The 24,578-nt window shown below is 62.6% G+C and overlaps 1 protein-coding gene across 3 annotated transcripts in view; it reads left to right on the top strand.

Moving 5' to 3' along the window:
• The window catches only part of SH3TC1 (SH3 domain and tetratricopeptide repeats 1), a 48,405-nt gene that overhangs the window by 1,912 nt on the left and 21,915 nt on the right, over nucleotides 1-24,578 (top strand). The window contains exons 1-6 of one of the 3 annotated variants that reach the window (XM_044379386.3): nucleotides 12,607-12,841; nucleotides 17,810-18,034; nucleotides 19,753-19,827; nucleotides 21,712-21,839; nucleotides 23,044-23,149; nucleotides 23,916-24,062. In XM_044379386.3, the coding sequence (XP_044235321.2) occupies nucleotides 17,857-18,034; nucleotides 19,753-19,827; nucleotides 21,712-21,839; nucleotides 23,044-23,149; nucleotides 23,916-24,062 (634 nt within the window). In that variant the 5' untranslated portion in view covers nucleotides 12,607-12,841; nucleotides 17,810-17,856. Of the gene's footprint in view, nucleotides 1-12,606; nucleotides 12,842-17,809; nucleotides 18,035-19,752; nucleotides 19,828-21,711; nucleotides 21,840-23,043; nucleotides 23,150-23,915; nucleotides 24,063-24,578 lie in introns of those variants that run through there. The other 2 variants (XM_026485873.4, XM_026485872.4) reach the window with 2 other exon arrangements.

Genomic DNA, 24,578 nt, shown 5'->3' with positions numbered 1-24,578 from the left:
GAGATTGTCCGTCCTCCCGTACCTTTGCCGGCGTAGGCCTGGGATCTGCCATTTCTCCAAGGGTCCTGGTTCCTTCCATCGGAGAATGGTCTTAGCAAGATCTGTCTGCACTCCGAGCGTGCTTGCTGCTGCCTGGGTCTTTGGGGTGCAGATCTGCACGTGTGAGCACACGAACCCGTGTGTGTGTGTAGGTTAGTGCATGCATCCATCTGACCTGGGTGCGCACGGGTCTAAGTACTTCTGTAGGTCAAGTGCGTCTCCATTAACTGAGACCCGATGTCCCCACCTCTCATCCATCCCCACGGGGACGTCGGGCCCCTCCCCTTCATTCACGCCCCCGGGCGAGAAACCTGGCTTTCACCAGCTACCAGTCCTCGGCCCTGCCTGTTCAAAGCCCCGCTGCGCAGCACGAGTGCAGAAATAGAAGAATTTGTCCCCCTGCCCCGTGGGGAGCGGCGTGCCCGGCCGGAGCGCAGTGCACACGTGTGGTTCCTTTTGGCTTCGGTCTGGAGCGCCCACCGCCACTTTCTCTGAGGTTGGTGCGTGCGGGTAACACGGTCCCTGTTGTGTCACACTGCCTCCACCCCGGCGTCCCCCACCCTCCTCCTGCACCGTCCTTACCTGCACCCACGAAGCTTCATGCGGACTGCCGCGCACTGTCGTGTTCCTCGACAAACGTGTGATGTCATGTCGGGGCCGCCACGGTGCCGGTGAAGGGCTCACCACCCTGCAAAACGCCCATGCTTCACGGGCTCAGCCCCTGCTCGTGCACGGCCCTTCACGAAGGTCAGCCAATGTGGATGGCTTCCCGCCCCTTCAGAGTACGAGGCACGGCATGCCACGTGTCCCCGCATCCCACGTTTTCCCCGCTCACTGTGTTGGGGATCTTCCCTCGGTGGCCACGGGGAACCCCCTTGTTCAGTACCGCAGCCGCGCGCCCCTGGGTGCTGCTGGAGCCTGATGACCGCGGGCTTCCTCTCCAGGTGCTGCTGTGAGAGGAGCTCGGATCCCTTGCAGGGTGGGCGGTCTGAGCTCCGGAGGCGGGGCTACGGGTCAAGGATGTGGTTTCCAAGGTGCTGGCGGCTTGGCTGCACTCAGGTCGGCCCCTGCCCCTGCATGGCCCTGCCCGCGATGTGTGTGCTGACAGACGCAGGATGTTGCTGACCCGGGAGCCGATGGAGGCCCTGAGGATCCTTCTGCACTTCCGGCTGGGGTCTAGAGAGCAGGATTTCACCTCTTTCAAGACGTCAGGCAGATAGGAGCTGCCTGCTCTGGGTCCTTCCTCCTCTGTACGGTGCTGGGTCCTGGCCTCTGGCACGGACTAGGGCCAGCGTTGACTGGGGCCAGCTTCTCAGGGGCCGTTCCGCTAAAAACAGCCGTGGGGTGGGGACCCAGGCCCCAGCCCAACTCTGAGCCAAAACCAGCAGCACATTCTGTTTGTTGAAAATGAGAAGGAAAAGGGGCTGGAGAAAACACCAGACAAATCCCGACTAAAGAACGTTCTCCAAACCTGGCCAGTCCTCCTCAAAAGTAAGGTCCTGAAAAACCAGGAACATCAAATGGGGTGGTGTCCTCTGTGGCTCGGGGATAGGCAGGACCCCAGGGGAGCACGGACGCACTTGCACAAAGCGTGGACCTTGCCGAATGTGGTGTTGGCGCACCGGGTGTGACAGACGTGACGCACTCATCCCCTCGCTTGCCACCCCGGCCGCCCTCCCCAGCCCGTTACACACTCAGTTTGTGTTTGTCTGATGCCTTTCTCGTGCTGACACTGGGTTTTAGTTCGGGGAGGAAGAACGCAGGGGGACACACTGTCCTATTGCATCCCAGCAAGGACAGGGCCTGTCCCTGCTGCCGTGGGCCTTGATCGCCAGGCTGAGGAGGTGTTTGTCAGGCCCCACGGAGAACGGTGCTTTCCCTGCATTTCCGCATGGCGCTCCCGTGGGTGGGGGACTTGCTCCCCGCCACAGGACGGAGCGGAGCGGCTACACGCATTAGCTGGAAGTCTTCTGCAGGGAATATCCGTCTCTTCTCCACTTACTGAAGTATCCGTCACTTCCTCATATTCGTGTGGTCTTCTGGGTATGTCTTCTGTATTTCAGGTTATAACCTAACACTGCTTTATCTTGGTGCCCTGAGGGTCTAGCTTTGGCAGTTGGGAGCTCTTCCCTGGCTCCTGTGTCCCTTTGACAAAGTCCCGTCATTGTGGGTCTCTGTCCATCTCTCTGTCACTTACCCTCCCTCTCCTCCCCCCTACCTCCTATGAGAGGGTGATACAAGGTGCTCTGGGCTTGGTGTTTATCCCAGAGGGGGGTGTACTTCACATGCCAGGGCCTGGCTTGGAGACCCTCCTCCAGGAACTCTCCCAGCTGTCTCCCGGCAGGATCTGGGTTGTCGGGTGGCCCCGGGCTCTCTGCGCCTCCTGTCACTCTGGCTCCCGCTGTGCTATCTGGTTTCCATCCGTTTCCTGGGCTGTGGTCCCCAGAAGGCTGAGCGCTCTGCAGGCAGGGCCGTCTGACACATCGGTGCCCTGGTGCCCAGCACAGGCCGGGCGCAGAGCGGGGTTGGCAAGTTTGGGTTGGGAGCGCTGCCACCCGCACCCCTGCCCTCACTGAACGGTTATGACCGCAGTGGCTCTCTTTTGTGCAACCCCGTCTGCACGCCAGGAGAGGTTGGAGAGCCCGAATTACGCTCTTCAGCACCCCTGCACCGTAGCATGCGCTCGCAGGGCCAGCGGGACCGATGCGCGGGGCGGCTGGACCCCAGAGCTGCCCTCTGGAGGCAGGAAGGCTCTGCCAGGGAGAGGGAGGCGGGGGACCTGCCCATGCCACAGCGAGTGAGGGGGACCCCAGGGTTGGCACCCGGACTGCTGACAGCGGCCTGTGAATCCTCGAAGTTGGGCAGCTGGTGTGGGAAGGGAGCAGGTGTGGACATCAGCGGCCGAGGGACAGCAGCTCCGAGCCCGGGGTGGGGACGCTGTGGGCAGGTGGCTGTGACCCTGACCCTGCCTCTCTGACATGGGTCAAAGGGCAGGAGTGCTGTGGCCCCAGCCCTGCCAGGTGACTTCACACATGCATCAGGTCTCAGCAGCCGAGGCACCCACGCCTCGCTCGAGGTCTGCGTGCTTCCCTCCGGGCCCGCAGCCTCCCCCTGAGAAGGCCAGCCACTGGAGGGTGGGCAGCCGGAAAGGGTCGGCATCTGCCCGACTTACCGAGTCAGAGATGTGTTGGTCAGGGGTCTGCTCCTTCTGTGTGTCTAGACAGGCGGCCCTATCGGACTGGTGTTCAGTGTCCTGCAGGACTTGGGCCCGCCCCTTGCCCCCTTTGCTGGCGCCGTGTCTCTGTCCTTTAACACAACGCGTGTAGGGCCCATCCGTGCCTTGAGGCGCTCCCATTGTGGGTCTCTGTGCTAACCAAGTGACAGTATATTCAGAGACCCCAGTTACGGTGCCCACGGGCTCAGGGCACTCTGGGGCTGGGGAAGGGCAGGTTTGTGTGACTCGGTGGGGACGCTAGAAGGAGGCAGTGCCTGAGGGAGACTGTGGGGAGTGGGGGTCAGAGCCTGGCGGAGCAGGTGACCAGGAAAAGGGACGTGCAAATGCGGCCGAGGCTGGAGGCTCCATTGTCAACAGGAAGAGGGGGGCTAGTGGTGCTGGTGCCTGTGGCTGGGGGGAAGGTGAGGAGGCGAAGGGGAATGCCCTGGGACTCCAGCTCCGCTCCCAGGTCTGAGATAGATGGCATGCTGGGCTGGTGTGTGAGACGGAATGTTCTAGAAGTCCTGACCCGCGGGAGCTCATGGGGCTGGCGTAGACGGAGAAGTGTAGCAAGTGTGGCAAGAGGAACACCAGGAGGTGGGAGGAGGTGTTCAGAAGGGGCCTGTGTTCAGGCAGGAGAGAGGGCCGCTGGGGGCACGACACGAGGGAGCTGGTGGTGTGGACGAGGCTGGTTTCGAGAGATGGTGGGTGAGGCCAGGCTGAGGAGGGATGAGGAGGTGTTGCCGGGAAGGGAGCAGAGAGGTATAGGAAGCAGCCAAACCCATACAGCCCTTGAACACCCTTAGTGACCTAGGGGCCGAGAGCAGCCGGGAGTCCTGTGGAAATTCCCACCTCAGCCCCCCCGCCTCCCGACCTGGGCCTGGTTTCCAGGGAGATGGGTCTTGGCTGGGAGGACTTCCACGCCCCGAGAGGCCGGGCTTGGTTAATGTTTGCATGAGCCTGGTTCCAGATGAACCCCTGGTGACTGGGCTGCGGAGCATGTCCAGAATCCCAGCCTAGGATTCCAGCGGGGGCCCACCCACAGTCAGGAATGTTGGTGCTCTGGGGAGTGAGGCTCGGCGGGATCGGGGTGTCCCTGGGGTCTCATCTGTGAGCTGGGGTGCCTGAACCTCTCTACCCCTGTCTCCTCTGTGCTGCCCCCTCGGGGTCACCCCGTGGCTCACAGCCAAACGGTCCAGGGGGGTGGATGTGCCTGTCCCACAAAGGGAGAGACCAGGGTGCTCCTGAGACGGGCCACTCCCAGCTGTGTGGCCCCTTGGGACCCCATGTGTCCTTAGTAGAGGAGGGGGCTCCTTAGAGCTGGCAGGCCCTGCGGGACCCTGCACGTGATAGGAGCGCACGCCGCAGGCAGGCCCTGCGGGACCCTGCACGTGATAGGAGCACACGCCGCAGGGCCTCGCTCCCTAGGCGTCCGCGGAAGCAGCCTTTATGCACTTCTGACCGGCTTCCCCTGAGGACCCAAGATGCCTTATTTGGGGTGCTGAGAAAGGGCACCCCTCTTCTGAAAGCTCTGTGTCTGGCCAGGTCAGACGAAGGAGCACAGCTTGGAGGACTGCCTGGCATATACGCCCAGGCACCTGGCCAGCTCGCGGGCCAGCCCTGCCCGGCAAGGAGGAGCTGCTGGACCGCCGAGTCAGCGGGTCCCCGGCTTGAGGGCGCCGCCCGCCCTGACAGGGCCGGATGACCGTGACCCAGGCCGCGGCGGGGGTGTGGGCGTCTTGAGTCCCGGCCGAGCTCGGGAACTGCTGACAGCTTCCTGCAGCCCTGTGACCCGGCCCGGGGTGGCCGTCAGTCATCATAAGCCTGTTTGGTCCCAATATCCTTGTTTTGCAAACAGCAGTTCCTGAAATCTCGGGGACTAGAGCTTTGCTCATCTTTGATTGGGGTGGTTTCAGCTGCTAAGGCCAAGAATAACAAACACAGGCCGAGCCTTGCTGAGCACGGCCCTGTTCTAGCCCCTTCCGTGTGTCCCAGGGCAGCTGGGTGCCAGGCTCTGGGCTGGTGGCGTCTGTCTCTGTCCCCCAGATGCATCTGTCCTCACACCCGGGTGTGCTGAAGACAGGCATCTCCAGCCCCACCTTCCCGGCTCCACAGACCCAGGCGGGGCTCAGGAAAGTGCGCCTGTGCCGTGGAAGTCTGCGGTGTCCTTCATGCATTGCCCTGTCTGGGAAATGGCACTGGGCTGGGTTGAATCTGCATCTTACAGATGTGGAAACAGAAACGGGGACAGACGATGGGGTGTTGCTTAGCGTGGACCATGCGAACAGTGGGGACTCTGTCCTGTGACCCTGGGGGAGGGGCCTTCCCTTCCCGAGTCTTGGTTCCCGTTTCCCCACCCCTCAGCCTGTTACCCAATCACCTGTCTTTATGTGGCGCTCCTCTCCTGCACTCTAAGCGCTGGGTCTTGCTTATCCGTGACAGGTAACTATCTGCGCGTGCAGTGACCGTCTAACCAGGGACGGGGGGGAGGTAGGACGCGGCTCTGAGCCGTTGCCGTCCCCGGCGCCAGGGCTGGCCTCCACCCTCCCCCGCCTGAACCTTTGTATATCTCAATCCCAGTGCGGCAGGGAGCGCCTTTGGGCGGACTCCTTCCTGCTCTGGGGGGGAATCCTGAGATGCTTTTCCACGAATCCCTGCCCCACCCATTCTCTAGAGCAGGACCCACTCAAGGGCCGAATCCAGCCCCTGTGTTGCGAATAAGGTTTTAGCAGCACACCGAACACCTGCTTTTTGACCATTTATGTGGCCGCGGCCTACTTGGTATCACCTGCTCACGGTCCCCGGCCCGGACCCACCCACTGGCCCTTGGCAGGAAGCATTGCCACCTAGGCTCTAGATTGCCTGTGTGGTCTGGCTTGTCTTGTTTCTACTGCCCGGGCGCCCGGACAGTGGGGAGTAGTCACACACCCTACCCCCACCCACCCCGGGGACCTGCACATTCCTGAGACTCAGCTTTTTGGCCTCTGGTGGATTAACCCTCAGGGCAAGAGTGTGACCCAGCCTCTCCTTCCGTAGAGTTGCATGCCTGGAACAGGGTTGTCTAGGTGGAGGCTGGGTTTAAGTGCTCCTCTGTCTGGCCCTGGCCCTGGCCCTGGCCCTGGGAAGACCTCTACACCCTTTCTTTGCCTAGGCCCTCTTCCTCTGAGACTCGGCCCAGAAACCTCCACCTCCAGGAAGCCTTCCTTGATTTCATCCTCCTCTCCTTTCCATCTCGGGCTTCCCTTTGCCACTGCAAGGATCGTGTTACATCATCCCAGTCCATTTCCAAGTCTGTCTCCCCAGCTTGTCTGTGAGCCCTGCATGGGTGGGAACTGGAAGGCAGAGTTGAGACGGTGGGACCAAGATCTCGGGTGGCAGGGGGAGCTCCGAACCCCAGAGAGCAGAGCTATCTCAGGGTGGACTATGGGGTCCACCAAGAAGCTGAGCCATGTACCAGGGAGCTGTCGGGGATGCCAGCTGGGTGAGGGGGAGGCCTGGGTCATCGCAGTCCCAGAGAATCGGGGATGCTTTAAGCCGACGCGACAAATTCAGAATCGCCTTTTGTCTTCATTTGACTCCAGTGGTTGCTATCTGTCCCCTGAGCTAAACAATAACAAATAAGCAGAGGGTGGAGGGCACCCCTCAGCCCCTGCCTCCCGCCTCTGGATCATAGCTTGGGGCTGTGTCCCCACTGAGCTGGGGTCAGGGTCTGAGCTGGGGTCAGGGTCCGAGGCGGGGTCTGGGGCCCGAGCCAGGTCGGGGTCAGGGTCTGTGCCAGGTCAGGGTCTGAGCTGGAGTCTGGGGTCCGGGTCTGAGCCGGGGTCCGGGTCTGAGCCGGGGTAAGGGTCCGAGCCAGGGTCTGGGTCCGAGCCGGTGTCTGGGTCCGTGTCTATGGTTCTAGGGTCTGGCAGGAGCTGCCTCAGGGCTCCGAGGAAGGGAATCTCAGCCTGTCAGGGACTGGATTTAGGGAGAAAGAGGGGTCCCCCATGAACCCTGGGAGAATGCCCTAGAAGTTGCAGCTGAAGGCTTGGCTGTGGGGTGTCAGGGCTGCAGCTGGGTCCCCTCTGGAAGTGCAGACTTTCTCAAGGGAGGGACACAGAACTGGTTTGGGGACTTCCCCGAGCTACCTGCGGCAACATTCATCTTTTCTTAATTTTTTTTTTTAATGTTCAGTGATTCATTAGTTACATATAATACCCAGTGCTCATCACCACACGTGCCCTCTTCAATACCCATCACCCTGTTACCACCTCCTGCCCCCAACCCCCTACCCTCTGAAACCCACAGTTTGTTTCCTGGGGTCCATAGTCTCTCATGGTTTGTCTCCCTCTCTGATTCCCCCTCTTCATTTTTCCCTTCCTTCTTCTAATGTCCTCCATGCTGTTCCTTGTGTTCCACATAGGAGTGAAACCATATGATAATTGTCTTTCTCTGCTTGACTTATTTCACTTACCATCATCCCCTCCAGTTCCATCTATGTCAGTGCAAATAGTGGGTAATCATCCTTTCTGATGGCTGAGTAATGTTCCATGTGTATATGGACCACATTGATGGGGGAACAGAAGGCAAGCCGAGGGCAAAGTAATAGCTGACACCCCGCAAACACCGACCTCCACCGACCTCCACGGGATGTCCTGGCTGAAGGAAAAAACAAATAGTTAACTTAGGGAGCTCACAATCCTGCAGGACTGAGTCTCCCTCAGTTTTACAAGTGTCTTAGCAATTTACAAGAACAAAGCTATCGATAACCTAGTTTTACTGATATCCCACAACCTCATCAGTGATGTTGAGCATTTTTTCATGTGTCTGTTAGTTATTTGTATGTCTTCTTTGGAGAAGTATCTGTTCATGTCTTCTGCCCATTTTTTGACTGGGTTGTTTGTTTTTTGAATGTTGAGTTTGGGAAATTCTTTATAGATCTTGGATACCAGCCCTTTGTCTGTAATGTCATTTGCAAATATCTTCTCCCATTCTGTGGGTTGCCTCTTAGTTTTGTTGAGTTCTTCCTTTGCTGTGCAGAAGCTTTTATCTTGATGAAGTCCCAAAAGTTCACTTTTGCTTGTTTCCCTTGCCTTTGGAGACATTCATCGTGAAGGAAACCGTTGACTGTCTTCCATGCAAAGGACGCTGGGGAGACAGGGACGCGGAGCGGCAGCGCGTGTCTAAGGGGGTGTGGAGTGCCAGGCCCCCTTGAGGAGGCCCTGCCAGGGGATCCTTGTCCCTGTCACTCTCAAAACCTCCGTTTCCTTGCCTGACTGCATGACTCCCTGAGGCCACAGGGAGGACACCGGCCAGGCCAGCCTCCCTGCTGCCCCCCAGTGTGGGCTCTAGCTCCCGGGACGCAGCAGTCAGCCCCTGGCCCTCTGCAGACACGCGTGCTTTCCCAGTGACGGTAGCCGTGCCCACGGAGTCCACACTGGCTAGAAAATATGTCCTTGCATTTGTCCTGAGAAGCCATCCCTCCCCCCCAAATGTGACGGCCCCTCTACCAGGGAGAGCTCCTCCCTCCCGTGGTTTGGTCGGCTTCCTCTGCGGCGCCCTGGGGCGGGAAGGGCCAGCCCAAGCGGTGGGCGTGAAGGGAGAGCTCTGAGGACGCTGAGCCTGGCTGTGGACAGCGGGCGGGGCAGCACCACACGTGCCTGCCACACCTCACAGTTCAGTGAAACGTCGCGGGTCCCTGTGATGGAAAAGGGACAGAGCCGAGTTCTGGCTGAGTTGCTACCTAAAAGAACTAAAATCAGGGTTTGGGGCTAGAAGACAAGGCTCTGATTCCTGAGAAAACCCCAGACAGGGGTTGGGGCAGGACGTGCTCTCCGGAGCTCCTGGGAATCGGGCTGTGGTTTCTCTGCTTGTCTCACGCCTTAGAGAGTCGGGCGGACCTGAGACCCTAGCTGGCGGCACCGCCCTCGGGCTGGGTGACCCTGGATAGGTGCCACCACCAAGCCCGTCTGCCTCTTGGCCCAGCGAATAACAGTGCTATTCACGCCAGGAGGGCTGTAACCCCTGGCCTAGCATCGCCTGGGCAGGTGACGATTGGAATTTATTACAGCAGCTGTGTCAGGAACCAGAGCTGTCGCAGGTGTCGCACTTAGAGGCCTCCAAATCCGACTCCACCATCTGCATGGGGGAGAGCGAGGCCCAGGAAGTGGCAGGCTCTCCCGGAGGGACTCAGGACTGGGCTGTGTGGGCCCGCCCCATGACCACCCTGCAGGAGGGACCCTTGTTTGGAAAGTCCCCTGACCTAGAAAGCTTGTGTTGTTCCTCTGGAAGGCTCTTGGGGTGCACTAGCAGAATTGGGGTACACTCCGGAGTTGGGGTGCACTGTGCAGAATTGGGCAGTTGGGATAGAGGTGTGTTCTGTGGAGTCAGGGTGCTCTGTGCAGAGTCAGAGTGCTGGGCACAGTCGGGGAAGCCCTTGGAAACTACCCCTGGCCTTGGGCCAAGAGCACAGCTGCAGAGACAAACAGGATACAGGGTCCCGGGCCACGGTGGGGGACAATGGCCAGGAGAGGAAATGTGTCCAGACCCTTTCATGGATGTGGAGCCCATCTGGGGCCTCTTCCAGTACAATTTCCAGAAAAACAAAGGGAGAAGAAGCCAAGCACCTCATATTCTGCATATGGTGGTGTTCTGGAACGTGGGCTGAAGGGTTCGGGGTCCCAGCTCACACACATGAGACGGAGGCCAAGAGGAGCAGGGCCCCCTCCCTCCTGCAGTGGGTTGGAGAGGGGGGGCTCAGTGCCCATGCCTGGCTTCCAACTGTGGCCCCCGGGCCTCCCCGAGCTGCAGCACAGGCCACCCCGGGCTGCATGGGGCGTGCTCCAGGGCAGGCGGCATGGCCGGGGAGGGCGCTGCTGGAGGTGCTGACCTTCGGACACATTCCTCTTTCTCCATTTGCCTGGTAGCTCTGTCCCCTGCTCTCGTGGGCCTCGGCCAGGGGAGAGGCCGGGACACTCAGCGTTTGTAAAACGAACAAACATTGAAGTGTCACTGTGGCAACGGGCTGCAGGTGGCCTGCTAGAGACTTCTGCCTCTAGTTCAGTCCTCATGATGACTCAGAGCAAAACCACCGAAGAGCATCTGAGCCCCCCTGGGGCTTCTCTGAGAAACCGAAACACCAAGGTAGTGTGGCCCGCACAGCAGAGCTGATCTGCAAGCTGCCGTCGTTGGACACAGGTGCCCCTCCTACCCCGTGCGGCAGCCTGAGCTCCCTGTGCCTCTGCCTTCACAGCCCTGGAGCCGGGGATGCCCTGCCCCTCGCAAAGGGCCTGCTCTACCCCAGCAGTTGGATCCCTTGCACCTTCTCTGTAGGGTGGCTGTGTCCCGCTGCAGCCACCCTCCTGGGCGAGCCTGCCTCCCCCATCCAGACACAGGCCCCCAAGCCGCCCTTGCACTGGCACCTGGGACCTGTGGTTGCCCGCAGCTGGGCCCACAGCCTCCCCCAGCCCCCACCGTGCTCCTCTGGCCTGCCCCGGGCCCTGGAAGCTGGACGAGGCGGGGAGGACCCTCCTGGAGCCTCCAGAGGGAGCGTGGCCCTGCTCACACCTTGACTTAGATTTCTGGCCTCCAGACTGGGAGGGACTAGACCTCGGTCACTTCATGGCACCCAGTCCATGGAGCTGTCCCTGCAGCCCCAGGACATTGGCGCAGTGACCGTTGCAGCTATCCTTCCAGAGAGACAACTACTTCTACTCCGAGGAGGGGACAGCCAGGCTTGCAGTGGCCACACCTCCCGGGGGCAGGAGGAGCTGCCTGTGGAAGCTGCTGCCCGGCTGCTGCGAGGTCTCCCAGTCCCCTGGGACCCACCCAATAGCTTTGGATTTGCCCTGTTACTCGGCCTGCAGTCATGGGGACGGTGAAGAAGTCCTCCCCGACCCCTGGCTCCCTCAGTGCGGTCTCCGTGCAGTGGGACCTGGCCGGGCTGAGCGTGTTGGGGGCCCCAGTGTCGGCCCTGGCTCTGCCAGTGACCTGTGGCCCCCCTGCCCCATCCCCCCCCAGGTGAGCGGCTTGCCTGCTCTTGGCCTTCATGGCCCGCTCTGCCCAGTGAGGCGCCTGGGCCTCATGCTCTGGCCCCGTGGGGAGGGAGGGGTCTTTGTGACCTTGGGGTGGCAGAGCACGACCCCAGGACGGGAGAGAGTTGTGTCACCTGGAGGCAGCTGGGCCTGGAGCAGCGTTTTGGCTCAACGTTGCCCCCCAGGTGACTCATGTCTGGAGGGGTGTTTGGTTGTCACGGCTGGAGTCTGGGGGGCAGCTGGGGGTACTGGCATCTAACAGACCGAGGCCTCGGATGCAGCTGGAATCCCAAGTATGCATGGCAGCCCCTCCCCGTGACAAAGAGCCATCACCCATGTGTGGACCCTTAGTACCCTGGCCTGGTACCTGTCAGACCCCGGTTCTGGGCTCTTCTAGTCGGCACTGGCCTTGGGCATATCCCATGACCTCTCTGACCTCAGTTTCACTGTCTGTAAAACAGTCACATGACCACTGAGTTAGCGCTTTTTCCTGGTGTTAATCCCGGCTGTGCGTGCACGCTGGCCTGTCCCACACAGGACAGAGGAGAAGGCTGCTGTCCTGCTCCTAATCCCTGGGGCTGGACTGGGCTGGGGCCAGGGACAGAGCCATGCCTCCACCTCAGGGAGGCTGGGCTGCGGGCTGACCCCCGTCCATTCCCTGCTTGTCCCAGCTCCCGGGAGTCGCAGGTGGGTCCCAGAGCCTGTGGGGAGTCAGCAAAGGGGGGGCCTGTGGTCTGAGCCCCGTCTGTCCCTGGGGGCAGCACCTGGCGAAGAGAAGGGGGTGCACACGGGTCTGTGCGTGTGTGTGCACGCGTATGTGTTGCGTGTGAGTGTGCGTGTATCGTGTGTTGTGTGTGAGTTTGCGTGTATGTGCATACCGTGTGTGTACATATGCGTGTCCTGTATGAGTGTTGTGCACACGTGCAAGTGTGCATGTAAGTGTATCGTGTGTGCGAGTGTGCATATATGTGTATGTGTGTGATATAGGAATGGGTGTGTGCACACGTGCGTGTCTGTGGCATGTGTACACGTGTGTGTCATGTATGAGTGTTGTGTGTACGTGTGAGTGCTGTGTGAACGTTGTGTGTGTGTGTGCGCGTGTGCATGTGCGTGCAGCTGGTGGAAGAGGAACAGAGCAGAGCTGAGGCTGGTGGGGCCATGGGCCAGGCGGCTGGTGCACTTCCCCAATCCTGGGGGCCGGGGCGGGAGCCTGGGTGTTCCCTGGCCTCCATCTCAGTGCCGGGGGCGGGGGGGGGGGGGGCGGCGGTGTTTGCTGGACAGTGGCCAAGCGGGACCGGGCCTGGAGCCCGGCCAGGGAGGAGCTAACGATCAACGCGGGGCGCACTGGGCCTGCCTCTCTCCACCAGCCCCGCAGCGCAGGGAGGAAGTGTGGCAGGAAGCAGCGGGTGGTGGCGGCCGCTGTGCAGTCGGCCCGGCCGTGGGCGGCCGCCGCCTGTTCTGGCTGGCTGAGACGGTCCATAGGGCCAGCCAACGAGGGGCCGGGAGCGGCCACGTGGGGCCTGCCATCCTGCTGCCCCCGCCGGGCCGGGAGCCACCTCTGAGGAGTGGGACGCAGGTATGGGGGGCGCCAGGGCGGGCGGGACGAGCACTGGCCCAGCAGGCATGGGCCGCGGAGCTGGGGCTTGCCGCGCGCGGTGCGATCTGAGCCTAGTCTGACAGGTTTCACTTTCTTGAAGACTCGTCTGGCATCTTGGGACGGTGGGGAGCAGAGCTGAAGTCTGGGGAGTCGGGAAGGCTGTGGGTGCCCGTGAGGACGCCGCAGCCAGCCCATGAAGCCCCTTGCTTCTGGGATCTTGCTTGACCCCACCTTCCTGCGGGTGCTCAGCGAGCGTGGGCCAGGGCCCGGACAAGGCTTGGAGCCTAGCCAGCAAGAAGGGAGTCCAAGTATCGGGGTTTCAAGTGAGGGAGTCCAAGTATCGGGGTTTCAAGTGGGCTCCTGCCCTGGGGAGGGGGTGCCACAAGACACCCCAGGGTGGCTCTGCAGGTCTGACCTGGCCACTCTGAGGTCACCATCCCTGGGCCTCATTTCCGTCCACTGGATGGGGATGCAGGGGCATCAGCCAGACAGCTGTAGGGGAGGATGTGGACCTAGGACTTGGCGATGCCAGGCCCTGCACTGGGTCTGTGCTCCCAGCACACCACTGAGACCCTTTCCTGGATTCCAGGGACCCCTCAGGAGCCCCAGGCCCCCCAGCTCTGTCTGTGGCAAAGCAGTGTTGGAGGGAGTTCATGGAGCTGGCTGCTGCTGGGGGCTGTGGCCGACCCCTTGGTGGGACGCAGGGTGCAGGCCGGTTAAGGACAGGTGCTCCAGGGCTGGACTCGGGCCCTCTGGGTTCGAATCCTGTCCGTGCTCCTGGCCGGGCCGAGTCCCTGCAGCAGCTTGCTGAGCCTGTGAAATGGGCACCGTGGCGCCCCCTCCCCCAGGTCATCAGGAAGACTAGATGGGCGTGCTTGGTTAGCCCCGCACCTTGGCTGTTCACGGGTGGTCAGCACCGCTCTCGGTGATAAGGACACATCCTGTAAGGGACATTACGTGCTCCCAATTGTCACAAAATACCGTGATGTGGGTGAGGTCGACCCTGCCTCCCAGCAGAGAAGGAGAAGGCATGGCAGTTAGAGGTGACCCAGTGTCCCGCGGCTCGGCACACTGGGGGGCTCACGACGATGGGAATTGGCTGCAGGGGAGGGTCCTTCCTGCCTCTTCCAGCTCCTGGGGCTCCAGGCACTCCCCGGCTCCTGGCTGCATCCCTCCGTCTGGCCTCTGTGGTCACGTGGCGCCCCGTCTGCATCCCTCCTCCTATGAGACACCGTCGCTGGATTAGGGTCCCCCATGCGGCGTGACCTCATCCTAACGGGTCAGAGCTGCGAAGACCCCATTTCCAAGTAAGGTCCCCTTCCGAGGTGCCAGGTGCATACGGGTCTGTTCTGGGGGGCACCGTTGACCCCAGTGCAGGGGTGACCAGACAACTCTCTGGAGGTGCTTCTTGGTGAAGTGGACAAGGTCTCCACGGGCCCACAAGGTATTGGTTCTGGACGAGCCCCGTGAGCACTGCGACCAGACCCCCAAACCTCTTCAGGGCGGGAGTGGTACCGCCGCCTCCTTTGTGGAGCCCGCGTTTATGAAGTGCCGGCTCGAGTCCTGGTGCACCGTCGGTTACTCCTTCAACCGCCTGGCGGGGCAGGCATGTTTGCTCTCACCCTTCCGGGGCACAGCGGGAGGCGTGGAGGGCTCTCCCGGCCCACTGACCCCACGGCTCTGTGCCCTGGCGCCAGGCCCCCTCCCCTGGGCCGGGTGCTGACCAGGCGCCCCCTGAGTTCATCCTAGATACGCTGAGCAAGGAGGGTGCAGGCTGGAAGCAAGGGTCTCCTCTTGACGGTGAGCGGCGAGCAGCCCCTCAGGAGCCGGCCCAGCTGCGGGGGCTGCAGGGGCTGCGGGGGCTGCGGGGGCTGCGGGGTCCGGGAGCGGCGTCCGAGGCCGGAACTGGGCCTGGTTACAGGAGCTGTGCGCACAGACTGGCCCACTTCCTCATCTCCTGCTGGGATAAGGAAGCCCCACACAGGATAGTCCCTGACGCCCGCCTGCTCCGGCACAGCTGTCACTGGGCGGGGGGAGGGTCTTTGAGCCCAGGAAGCCTTTCCTTTCCTCCGGAAGCTGTCCCTGAGGCAGCAGGGAGCAGGCCCGTGGGGGCCCGGGACGCAGGCACGGATGGGCCAGTCCCAACCCCGGAGGGCGGAGGCGGGCAGGGCGAGAAGGTGCCACCGCACCCGGACCCGGGAGGGTCCTGCGAGATGCCCGGCTGCAGGGGCCCCTGCTGCACCTAGGCTGGGGGGAACGTGACCTGGCCAGGTGGGGTGGGAGGCTCGGACCCCTGTGTGGGCTTCAGAAGGGAAGACAAGAGAGATGGCAGGCTGGCCTCACAGCCGTTGAGCATCCTGGTCCTGACACCCAGCTGTGGCCGGCAGAGTGTGGGAGCTGCGAGGGCGGGGATCCATGGGGGAAGCCAGGAGGGAAAGCATCATCGGGCTGGGGCTCGGCTGGGGGCCGGGGAGGGCCGCCAGCACACGGAGCTGTGTCCGAAAGATGGTGGGGGTCTTCATGCTTTACGAGGATGGGGACGGCACAGGGACCAGGGAGCAGGGCGTGTGGGGCTCCAGGGCCTGAATGACATGTAAGCCATGTGACCAGGAGAAGGTTCTGGACATCTGCAGTTCACACTCGGCTTCTTGACCTAGAACAGGGAGCAGCCCCTGCCTGCCCGCTCCTCCTCGGGCCGGGCGGCTCCGCTGGAGAGGAGAGGGGCTGCCTAGCCGAGCCGCGTGCGGGGTACCCTTCGTGCTCCTTGGGGTCAGGTGCCTCCTTCCCCCCACCCGCCAGGCTGTGCCCCTGACCCTCAGGGGAGGTTCCAGGTGGGACTCGGGTCCCAGTTGGGGGTGGGGGGTTAGGGGCTCCTGGAGACATCACTTCTGCAAGCCTTGTCGGCCTTGGGCTGCTGGCGGCTTGTGGGTCCCTCTGGAGGGGCAGACAGCCCACTTCGCCCCCGTTTCTCTGTAGTGAGGGGCTGTCTGGCACCAAGGCCACGGGAGGGGCACCAGAGTAATTCCTGCCAGAAACACGGGGGGCTGCTTCTGCAGCTCCCAGGGCCGCTCCCGCCTTTCTTTCTCTGTCTTGTCTTTTTCATTTGGATTGTAGAAGCAGTCCTGGCTTGCGATGGGCTGAAAAGCAGGCCTTGCCAATCCCCGGAAGTGATGACTCTAGACATTTAAAGGGAGGGTCTGAGGGCGCAGCAGCTGGGCGAAGCCCCTTGGCCCGAGGTTCCCCTGAGCCCCTGTCCAGGGAAACTGGGAGGTGAACTGGCTGCCTGTACCACAGGCTGAGCGGTGCCCCTGGGACGCCTGCTGGGGTCCAGTGCACGGAGGCTTTGGGGACCGGAGGACAGAGGTGACCTTGGCGTCTGGCTTCTCTGGCTCTGCCCCACCGTGCTGTTGGCAATGTGTATGGCCACCTGTCAGCCCCTCTGCACACAGCACACACTGCCCCAGGGGCCTGCTGACTGCCCAGCCCCTTCCCCTCTCCTCCAGTGTTGCTCGTCAGGGAACTCGCCCTGGGACTAGCAGCGGTGCATGTAGGTGGTGTGTCTGAGGCTCTCTGGGGACCTGGGTCCGTGGGAACAGCACCAGGGGCTGGTGGGGCCGTCCGGGCTCCGAGCTCCACATGGCTGCCCCTGAGCTCTGTCTGCCGTGGACTCCCTGCTCCCCAGCACCCACCAGGAAAGGGGGTGGGCCTGGAGGAAGCCTGGCTTGCTTCTTGGTTGGCACTGTTGTCCGGAGAGGGGGCAAGGGGGGGTGACTTCCTGTCTCTGTGTGCTCCGTGCAGAGGGAATTCCCACCGGCCTGTTCTGGGATTGGTTTGAAATCTCAGAGCTCAGGATCAGGGCTCAGGGAGGTCCGAAATGAGGGCGTTCCTTTGCTCGTGCGAGCTGGCAACGCTCTTGGAAGCTTTCTGTGTGAGCCCGGCCATTCGTCGTCCCCTCTGTTTCCTGAGGCTGGTCCCATTCCTGTGGCCACAGCAGGGGGTCTGCCCCCTCGGCCCGCCCCTCCTGCCACCCCATGTGTCCCATCTGAAAGGGGGACTCTGTGTTCTTCTGTGTCCTGATTGGTGACAAAGCCACAAGCCCAGGAGCACGGTCTGTCCATCTGTAACGGCCTCTCGTCTCTGACCCCAGGAAGGAGTGAGGCATAATGACCGCTCTTGGCCCGAGGGCACCCCAGCCTGGGGAGCCGTCTCCCGTTCCGCTTCGTTCTGCCTCTGCCACTTCCTCCTTCCCCGCCGTCCACCACCTGCTTCCTTCCCTCCCTGGGCGGCCTGGAACCCAGCCCACTTCCTGACCCATGGGATGGGACGGCATTCCGGGGGTCCTGCTGGAGCCCCGGCCTCTTCCGGTGGGCAAGGCAGAGCCCCCTGAACCAGCCCAAGCCTGATGGGGTGTTACAGGGAGCAACAGGATCTCCTGGGAACCCGAGACCAGATCACAGCGAGCTGGCACTTGTGGGAAACGGAACTAGATGGGTGTCTCCAGGAGGCTCTGTTCCGGCCCTAGCTGGACGGGACGTGTGGTGGGCTTGCTCACATCCAAGGCGCCAGGGTGTCCCCCGAGGACTTCTACTCTGCTCCCCACATTTGTCCGGTGTTGGCAGGAATGTTCGCGTAGCCACGATGCGTCAGGCTCTGAGCTGCTTCCTAGGGGTCCTAGGTGGGAATCCCACCTGCCCGCACGGCTTCCAGCCCATGTCACTGGGTCAGCGCTGGCCCAGAGCTTGGGGAGAGCTTGTGGCAGGGGCTCGACGTAGCGGGAGAAGCGGTGGCAGACTGACTCAGGAGCAGAGCTCTGGACGATGTGCAGAGGCCTGGCTGGCAAAGGGGAGGCAATCCCTCCTCCTGACCCACCCCCTGTGCCAGTGTTCTCAGGCGCTGTGTTCCCAGGGAGGCCTCACTGCTGACCAGCACCCTGTCCTCTTCCCACAGCGCCCAGCGGGCATGCGGAGCCCCCGGCGCTGAGGCTGCTGCCGGGCATGGAGGGCCCAGCGGAGGCGGCCACGGAGGTGCCGGCCCCAAAGGGGAGAGGGCCCACGGCAGCGCCCTCTGGAGGCGGCGGTGGAGGCGGCCACAAGGTCCAGAGAGTGGCCGTGAGCTCATCGGTCGTCTGGGAGCGAGCAGGGCCCGAGGAGGCCACGGCTCTGGTCGGAGGCGGTGAGTACAAACAGCGCCGTCCACCCCGTTGTCCAGCCGCCCACGGACGGTGTGGTGTCTGTGCGGTCAGAGGGTGTGTGGAAACTGAATCCTGTGCCCAGTGAGTCGGTGTGAGAGACCAGGGCCCCACCCGTGTGTCCACAGGAGCACACGTGTGTCAGTGATGAGGAAACCGGCAGCATGGCGAAGGGGGAGGGTCCGGGAAGTTCTGGAATGCCTGCCCCCACCCTTTAGGGCTCTGTTACAAACCCTTGAAGGCCCACAGTCCTGCTTCGTCCTCAGGACAGAAGCCCCTGGGATTGCTCAGAAGGGGGCATCCCTCGCTCCTCTGAGGAGACAAAAGAAGGCCACCGGGAGGGCACCAGTGACCAGCCAAGACCAGGCCAGGGCCTCTTCCTGGGGGGAGGAGGAGGAGCCCAGAGCCGTGGGCACTCGAGGCTGAGCCGGAAGCAAGGCTGGGGTCCCGTCGGAGACTTGGTGGATTCCCGATTGTCATGGCCAGTGCTTGACGGGGGCCTCAGTTTCCCCACTTGGAAACCTGAGGGGTGGCCTGCGTGATCTCATGGACCCCTCTCCCTACGTCTTTGGTCCCCTCCCTGTGCCCAGGACGGCCTGTGGCTCCTGCCTGTCCCCAGGCTCCCCTGGCCTCACAGGTCTGCCCTCCTCCGGGTCACCTGTGGGGTCTGGGGCGTGGACGCAGGAGATGCTCGGCAGACACTTGAATGACCAGTGAGCTATGGAGGCATTGGGGGGATGGAAACAGAGCCTCAGAAGGTCCATGGGGGGAGCTAGAGCACATTCATGCCTGTTGCCTTGGGCCTTCTGGGTGTGAGGGAGATGGGGAAGGCCGGGGGCCCCAGGGGTGTCGACTCACGATGGGCGGTGGTTCTGCAGTCAGACGACTGCCTGGCCAGTGGAGGCCTGAGCTGCCACTCAGTTCCAAAGCCTGTCGTCCGTGCCGGCCCCCGTGGGCGTCCCCTCCTCTGGCCCCTGCACTCTGGGGTGTCTCGATAATCCGGCCAGGCTGTGAGCTGCACCCGAGCCAGCTCCCGAGGCCGAGCGGGCACGTGTCCCCCTTGGTGAGCGGTGCAGATGGACCAGGAGGCTGCCCTGTCTGCCCCAGCCCCAGGGTTCCTTCTGGGCTGCCCCCTTCCCTCTGTGGTCAGCAGGACTATGGCCCCCAAGCACGTCCACGTCCTCGTCCCCAGACATGTAGCAGAAGTGATTTTGCAGATGGGTTCAGTGGGAATCCTAAGACGGGAAGACAAGCCCAGGGTCAGAATCGGAGACATTGAAGTTGCCTGGCTCTTGGCTCAGAAGGTGGAGAAAGAGCTGCTGGCCGAGGCCGCGGGCGGGTGCGGGCAGGCGCCTCTGGGAGCTGGAGACAGACTACCCCGCGGAGCCTCCTGGAGGTTCAAGCTCTGCTGACGCCTTGGTTTTAGCAGCGAGATCTTTCCAGACTCAGCCCAGCAACGCAGTAGCCGGTGCTGTTTTCAGACGCCTCGAAGCTTGGGGCCGTCTTGTTAGGGCACAGGGAGAACCTCGCGCCCCCTCTGCCCTCCTTGGGCTTTTGTGACCTGGAGGCAGGGAACGCGGGGGGTCAGTGGTTTATAGGGGCGTAGACACACCTCTTTTCTTCCAGAAATATGGGGGCTTTGTGCCCGCACAGCCGAGAGTTGCCCGTTCTAACCTCGATCCCCAACCCTGCTCTGTTGCAGATGCCACGCCTCCCCCTGGCAGCTCCGCGCCGGGCGCTGGGAGCCCTCCCGGCCGGATGGGCACATACCCCACAGGTAGACAGCCGCGGGCGCCACAGGGTGCGGCCGGGTTCAGGGAATGTGGGGTCCCTGGACGTGCCCCCTTTCTTCCAGCCTCAGCCGACCCATGGCCTGCGGGTTCAGGAATATCTCGCCCCCAGACTTCCCGCTTGGGGATTGCTGTGGGGGTGGGGAGGGTGCTGAAGTGCAGACGGCCAGGTCCCGCGCCCAGGCTCTGATTCGGCCCCGCTGGGGTATAGGGCCCAGGACTCTGCATTTCCACGTGGGGCCTGAAGGCTGGAGTTGACTGCCCCAGAGGCTGGGCCACGTGCAGGGAAGTGAGACTCTGGGGAGGGGTCACAGGTGGGACATGGTAAAACCAGACCAACCAGCCCACCATGTTGTGGGGGCGCAGAGGCAGGGGCAGGGCCCTTGGGAGAGGCGGCCGGGATCTGTGTCTGGAGAGGGTCTCCAAGGATTAGGGGACTCTGCAGGGCTCAGAGGAGGGGAGGAAGCCCTGGATGGCAGAGGGAGACGGGGCGGTGAGAAGCCCCCGACCCCTGAGACCCCACTCCCGGCCCCCAGCGGTGGCGGCACAGAAACCCCGGTGTTGTTGGCAGTTCACTTTGTGCTGACACCCGCCTGTCCTCCGACGTTCCTTCCGGGGGGCCGGCGCTGCCTGTGGTCACTCACGGTGACCAGGGGGTGTTGAGCAAGCGGCAGATTATTTGAGGTCTGAAAATGCCACCCGGCCTCTTATGGGCGTAGGAGGCGTTACATCTCAGAACCAGTTGTGAAATGTTGGGCATGCTTCCTGCTGGGGGAGTGAGCCTGATGTCAGATTCCAGAGGTCCCCATGCTGCCCTCCTCTGCCCTCCCCAATCTGGTGCTTCCCTCCCCCTCTCCCTTCTTCTCTTTCTTCCTCCCCCTTCCCCCTCTCCCTCCTCCTGCTTCCTCCCCCTTCTCCCATGTCCCCTCCACCCCTCTGGAGCAGCTCATGCTCTGGGGCTCTCAGGAGCACTGTTGGGAGGCCTCTTAGTGGGGCAGGGGTGGGGGCCGACAGGGGGCATTTAAGTGGAGATCTGAATTATAAGGCAGCCTGTCAGGCAGGCCAGGATTTGGTCTGGGAGAGAGTGCTCCGGGGGGAGGATGTGGTGAGTGCAAAGGCCCTGGGGCAGGGTTTGGGCATGCTTTGATGTGCTGGGGCAGCAGAGAGGCCCCAGGCTAGAGGGGAGGGAGAGAAGAGGTGATGGGCGGGGAGCAGGGCCAGAGGCTCCCGGCTGTGCTGGTGGGAAGGTGCAAAGGGCTTGCATCTTACTCTCCCTGAGGAGGAAAAGCCTGCAGTCGCGCTGTCCAATACGGGAGCCACACAATTTATGTGTACATTGAACTTAGATAAATTGAAAAATCTGGTTGCCACAGTGACACTGGCCACATTTCCAGAGCTCAAGGGCTCCATGTGGCTGGAGGCGACCTGGGAGGGTTGAGAGCGGGGCGTGCAGCCAGCCGGAGCTCACTGTAAGGGGACCCCCTGGCTCTCTGCAGACGGGAGGACTGCCTGGAGGGAGGGCCCGGGGCCGGACAGCTGCCCCGGGGAGACCTATGGGACCGGGGCCACCGGGAGGAGGGGCACGGTGGGTTTGGCCTGGTTTTGCAGTTCACCGGTGGACCGGGGGCTGTGTGGCGCAGGGAGGTGTCCTCGGTCTGAGCCGGGAGCGGGCTGGGGGCCCTTTGGGAAATGGGAACGAGGGGGAGGGGTCGGTTTAGGGGACAGGATGGTGAGTCCTGGGACGCCTGTGGGTGTCTGTGGGAGCTTGAATGCCCCTGTCTGGAGCTCGGGCGGGGGGGAGGGGTCGGGGCAGGAGGTTGCGGTAACTCTGGTGACTTTGCTGAGTGCTGGCTCCGTGCTGTCCCTCCCAGACCTGACCTTGCAGCTACTGGCCGTGCGGAGGAAGACGGGGCTGCCGGACCCCAGCCTGCAGCAGACCGTGAGAAGCCAGCTCCGCCTGCTGGAAAATGACAGCCGGGAGGTGGCCCGTGCACTGGGGGTGAGCCTGGCTTCTCGGGGGGCCCAGGGAGGTGGGTGTAACCAGCCTATCTGAGCAAAGGTACAGGGGCTCCAAGCCTGAGAACAGGGACAGAGGACAGGGGTGGACCTAGGAGGAAGGCCCTTGGTGCCCAGGCCTCTGTCCCTGAGGGGCCAAGGCCACAAGAGGGGAGGACGTCCCTGGAACTCACCGTGTGGTGGCACTGTGTCTTGTCCCTGTCTCTTCTCCTGGATGTCTGGGTCAGGGAGCCACCGGTCACACCGGCAGTCCAGCCACACGTGGCCCACGGTGTCCCAGTGTCCCATCCCTTTCTCCGTGCTGCCCACCCTGCCGAGATTCTTAGTCTGTGTCATGGCAGTGGGAGGGACCGGTGGGTGCTGATCTTGTTCTTACAACGGAGCCGGGCCCCTGGTGCCCTCTGCACAGTGGACGCTACGGCAGGACGGTGGCCGAAGAGGGGGCTGGGCAGGGTGATCTCTCCATGACAGAGGTCCTGGGGCTTAGGGCTGGGCAGCCACTAGGTGACCTTGCAGTCAGCCCACCTGACCTTCGCCTCTGCGAACCCAGCTCCCTCAGCCACCTGTCGGGGTGCTTACTTGTCACCCCACAGACCCAAGGTGTGGATCCTGCAAATGGCACGGGAGTGCCCGCCGGTGCTCCGCCGTGGGGTCGCCCTGGGTGAAGCAGGCAAGGGGCTGAATCCCAGCCGTGCCACGTACTGAGGGTCAGACCCCGGATAAGAAACGTGGCCTCAGTTTTCAGTCTGCCCAGCGGAGCCTAGAGGAGCACCCCTTCCCCAGCTCACGTACCCCGTGCCGTACAAGTGCTGGTGTTCCGGTCATGCCCGATCCCCATGCGGAGCGTTCATGGGATGGGAGAGGAGAGGGGGTGCCGCAGTTAGCACAGATACCTGCTGCGGGAAGGGCTGGGAGGCAAGGTTGGGCTGCGCAGGGCTGAGAGCCCCGCCTGGGCGGGGACCTGCTGCCGCAGCGGGTGGGGCCAAAGCATGGAGCCCGCGGGGGCTCTGGGAGGAGGCAGGGCTTCGCGCTGGCACTGGGGAGCCACGGCTTGACAGCCCCAGCCTCGGGCTGTAAGGCATCAGCTCTGTGCTTCCTTCCCTGCCTGGGTCACTTGTGCACAATGTTTCTGTCGTGCAGCGGTCAGAGGCCTAATCACCCTGCCCCGGACTGTTTCGTCCGTACAGGAGCTGTCGGCCAGGCTGCTGTCTATCCACAGTGACCAGGATCGGATCGTGGTGACCTTTAAGACTTTCGAGGAAATCTGGAAGTTCTCCACCTACCATGCTCTTGGTAAAGCGTCTGTCCCAGAGCTGGTTGTGGGCACTCCCCTTACAGGACACTTGCCCACACCGAGCACTTAATGTCATAAATCAGACTTCAGAGCAGGACCGCCCACAGGCCCCGGTGCAGCAGAACTCGGCAGTTAGTGCCCATCCGCTCTCAGGGAGAGACAGTGTGACGGGGGCACAGAGGCGCAGGGTCTGTGCCGAGACGCAGGCCGCCTTCCGCGTTCCTTCCCGCGCCATGCTGCATGTGGAGCTTTGCGCGGCCAGACCCCGAGGGAGGCTGAGCGCAGACCGGCTTATTTCCAGCCCCAACAGAGAGCTCCCTTTGTAAAGCACCCCCATCCATTGGGAGGCGTCTGTGGGGTCCGGCGGCGTCCTCTGGGGAGCCGTGCTCTGTCACCTGGGTCTGAGGGCTGAGAGAGTGGGAAACAACAGTGACGGTGTCTTGAGCCTCCTATGGGGGCCTGTGCCAGCCCCAGCGCACGTGCTCTCCTTGAATGCTCTTGTCCCGTCTCCTGGATGAGGAGACTGAGGGTCATTCAAGTGACTTGTCCTCGTCCAAACTCGCCAGGGCACAGGGAAGTCCAGGGTGTTGCCCGTGGTCATGGCCGGTCCACGCGTAGCCTAGGCCGTTAGCCCTGGGGCCTGTCTGGGTTGTAGACGGGGCCGCAAGTCCCTGAGGCAGGACAGGGCTCCCCCAGTGCCGGGCCGTGAAGGCATCCCTGCCTCCCTTTGGAGCCCATTGGTGACCCGGCCTGTCTGGCCCCCAGGCTTCACTCATCACTGCCTGGAAAACCTGCTCGTGGACCAGGCCTTCTGGCTGCTCTCGCCCAGCGAGGACGAGGAGACAGCCGTTCAAGTCCACGTGGACCAGCAGGCCTTGATGCTGACGCACGAGAGCCTTCTCGCCCAGGAAGGTGAGCGCTGCGTGGTGATGGTGACATCGGCCAGCTCCACGCTGTGCTGGGGACAGGTGGGGGAGGAGGGCCCTGGAGGCTCTGGCATGCGTGGTGAGACTGACAGGGGCCTCACGCAGGGAGGAGTACTTGGGGGGACCCTGGCCGTGAAATGCCCGGGCCCTGTCACTTTGCTCTTACGACCTGGTCGGGCCCCCAAGAAATAACCATGAAGGGGTTCTGCAAGCAGCACCCCACCCCGAGGTCCTGACGTGATACTGCTCTGAGTGCCAAGGTGGCCTCATCACCGCGTGCGAGTCTGCAGCAAATGGAACCCACAGCTGCCTTTCTTACCCTGGCCTCAGAGCAGAGGAGAGGAGGCCAGGCTCCCCAGGGTGGTCCCAGCAGACAGGAGCCCTGGGATCACAGGTTGGGCCCCTCAGACAGGGAAACTGAGGCCCTGAGGGCCTGAGGCTGAGTGAGGCGCACAGAGCGGTTCTGAGCAGAGCCTGGGGCCACAGAGACCCTGCAGGACTG

This window comes from Ursus arctos, unplaced genomic scaffold (assembly GCF_023065955.2).
Source record: "Ursus arctos isolate Adak ecotype North America unplaced genomic scaffold, UrsArc2.0 scaffold_9, whole genome shotgun sequence".
NCBI lineage: Eukaryota > Metazoa > Chordata > Mammalia > Carnivora > Ursidae > Ursus > Ursus arctos.
The sequence above is the reverse complement of the archived record's forward strand: the minus strand, read 5'-3'. Positions and strand labels throughout refer to the sequence as shown.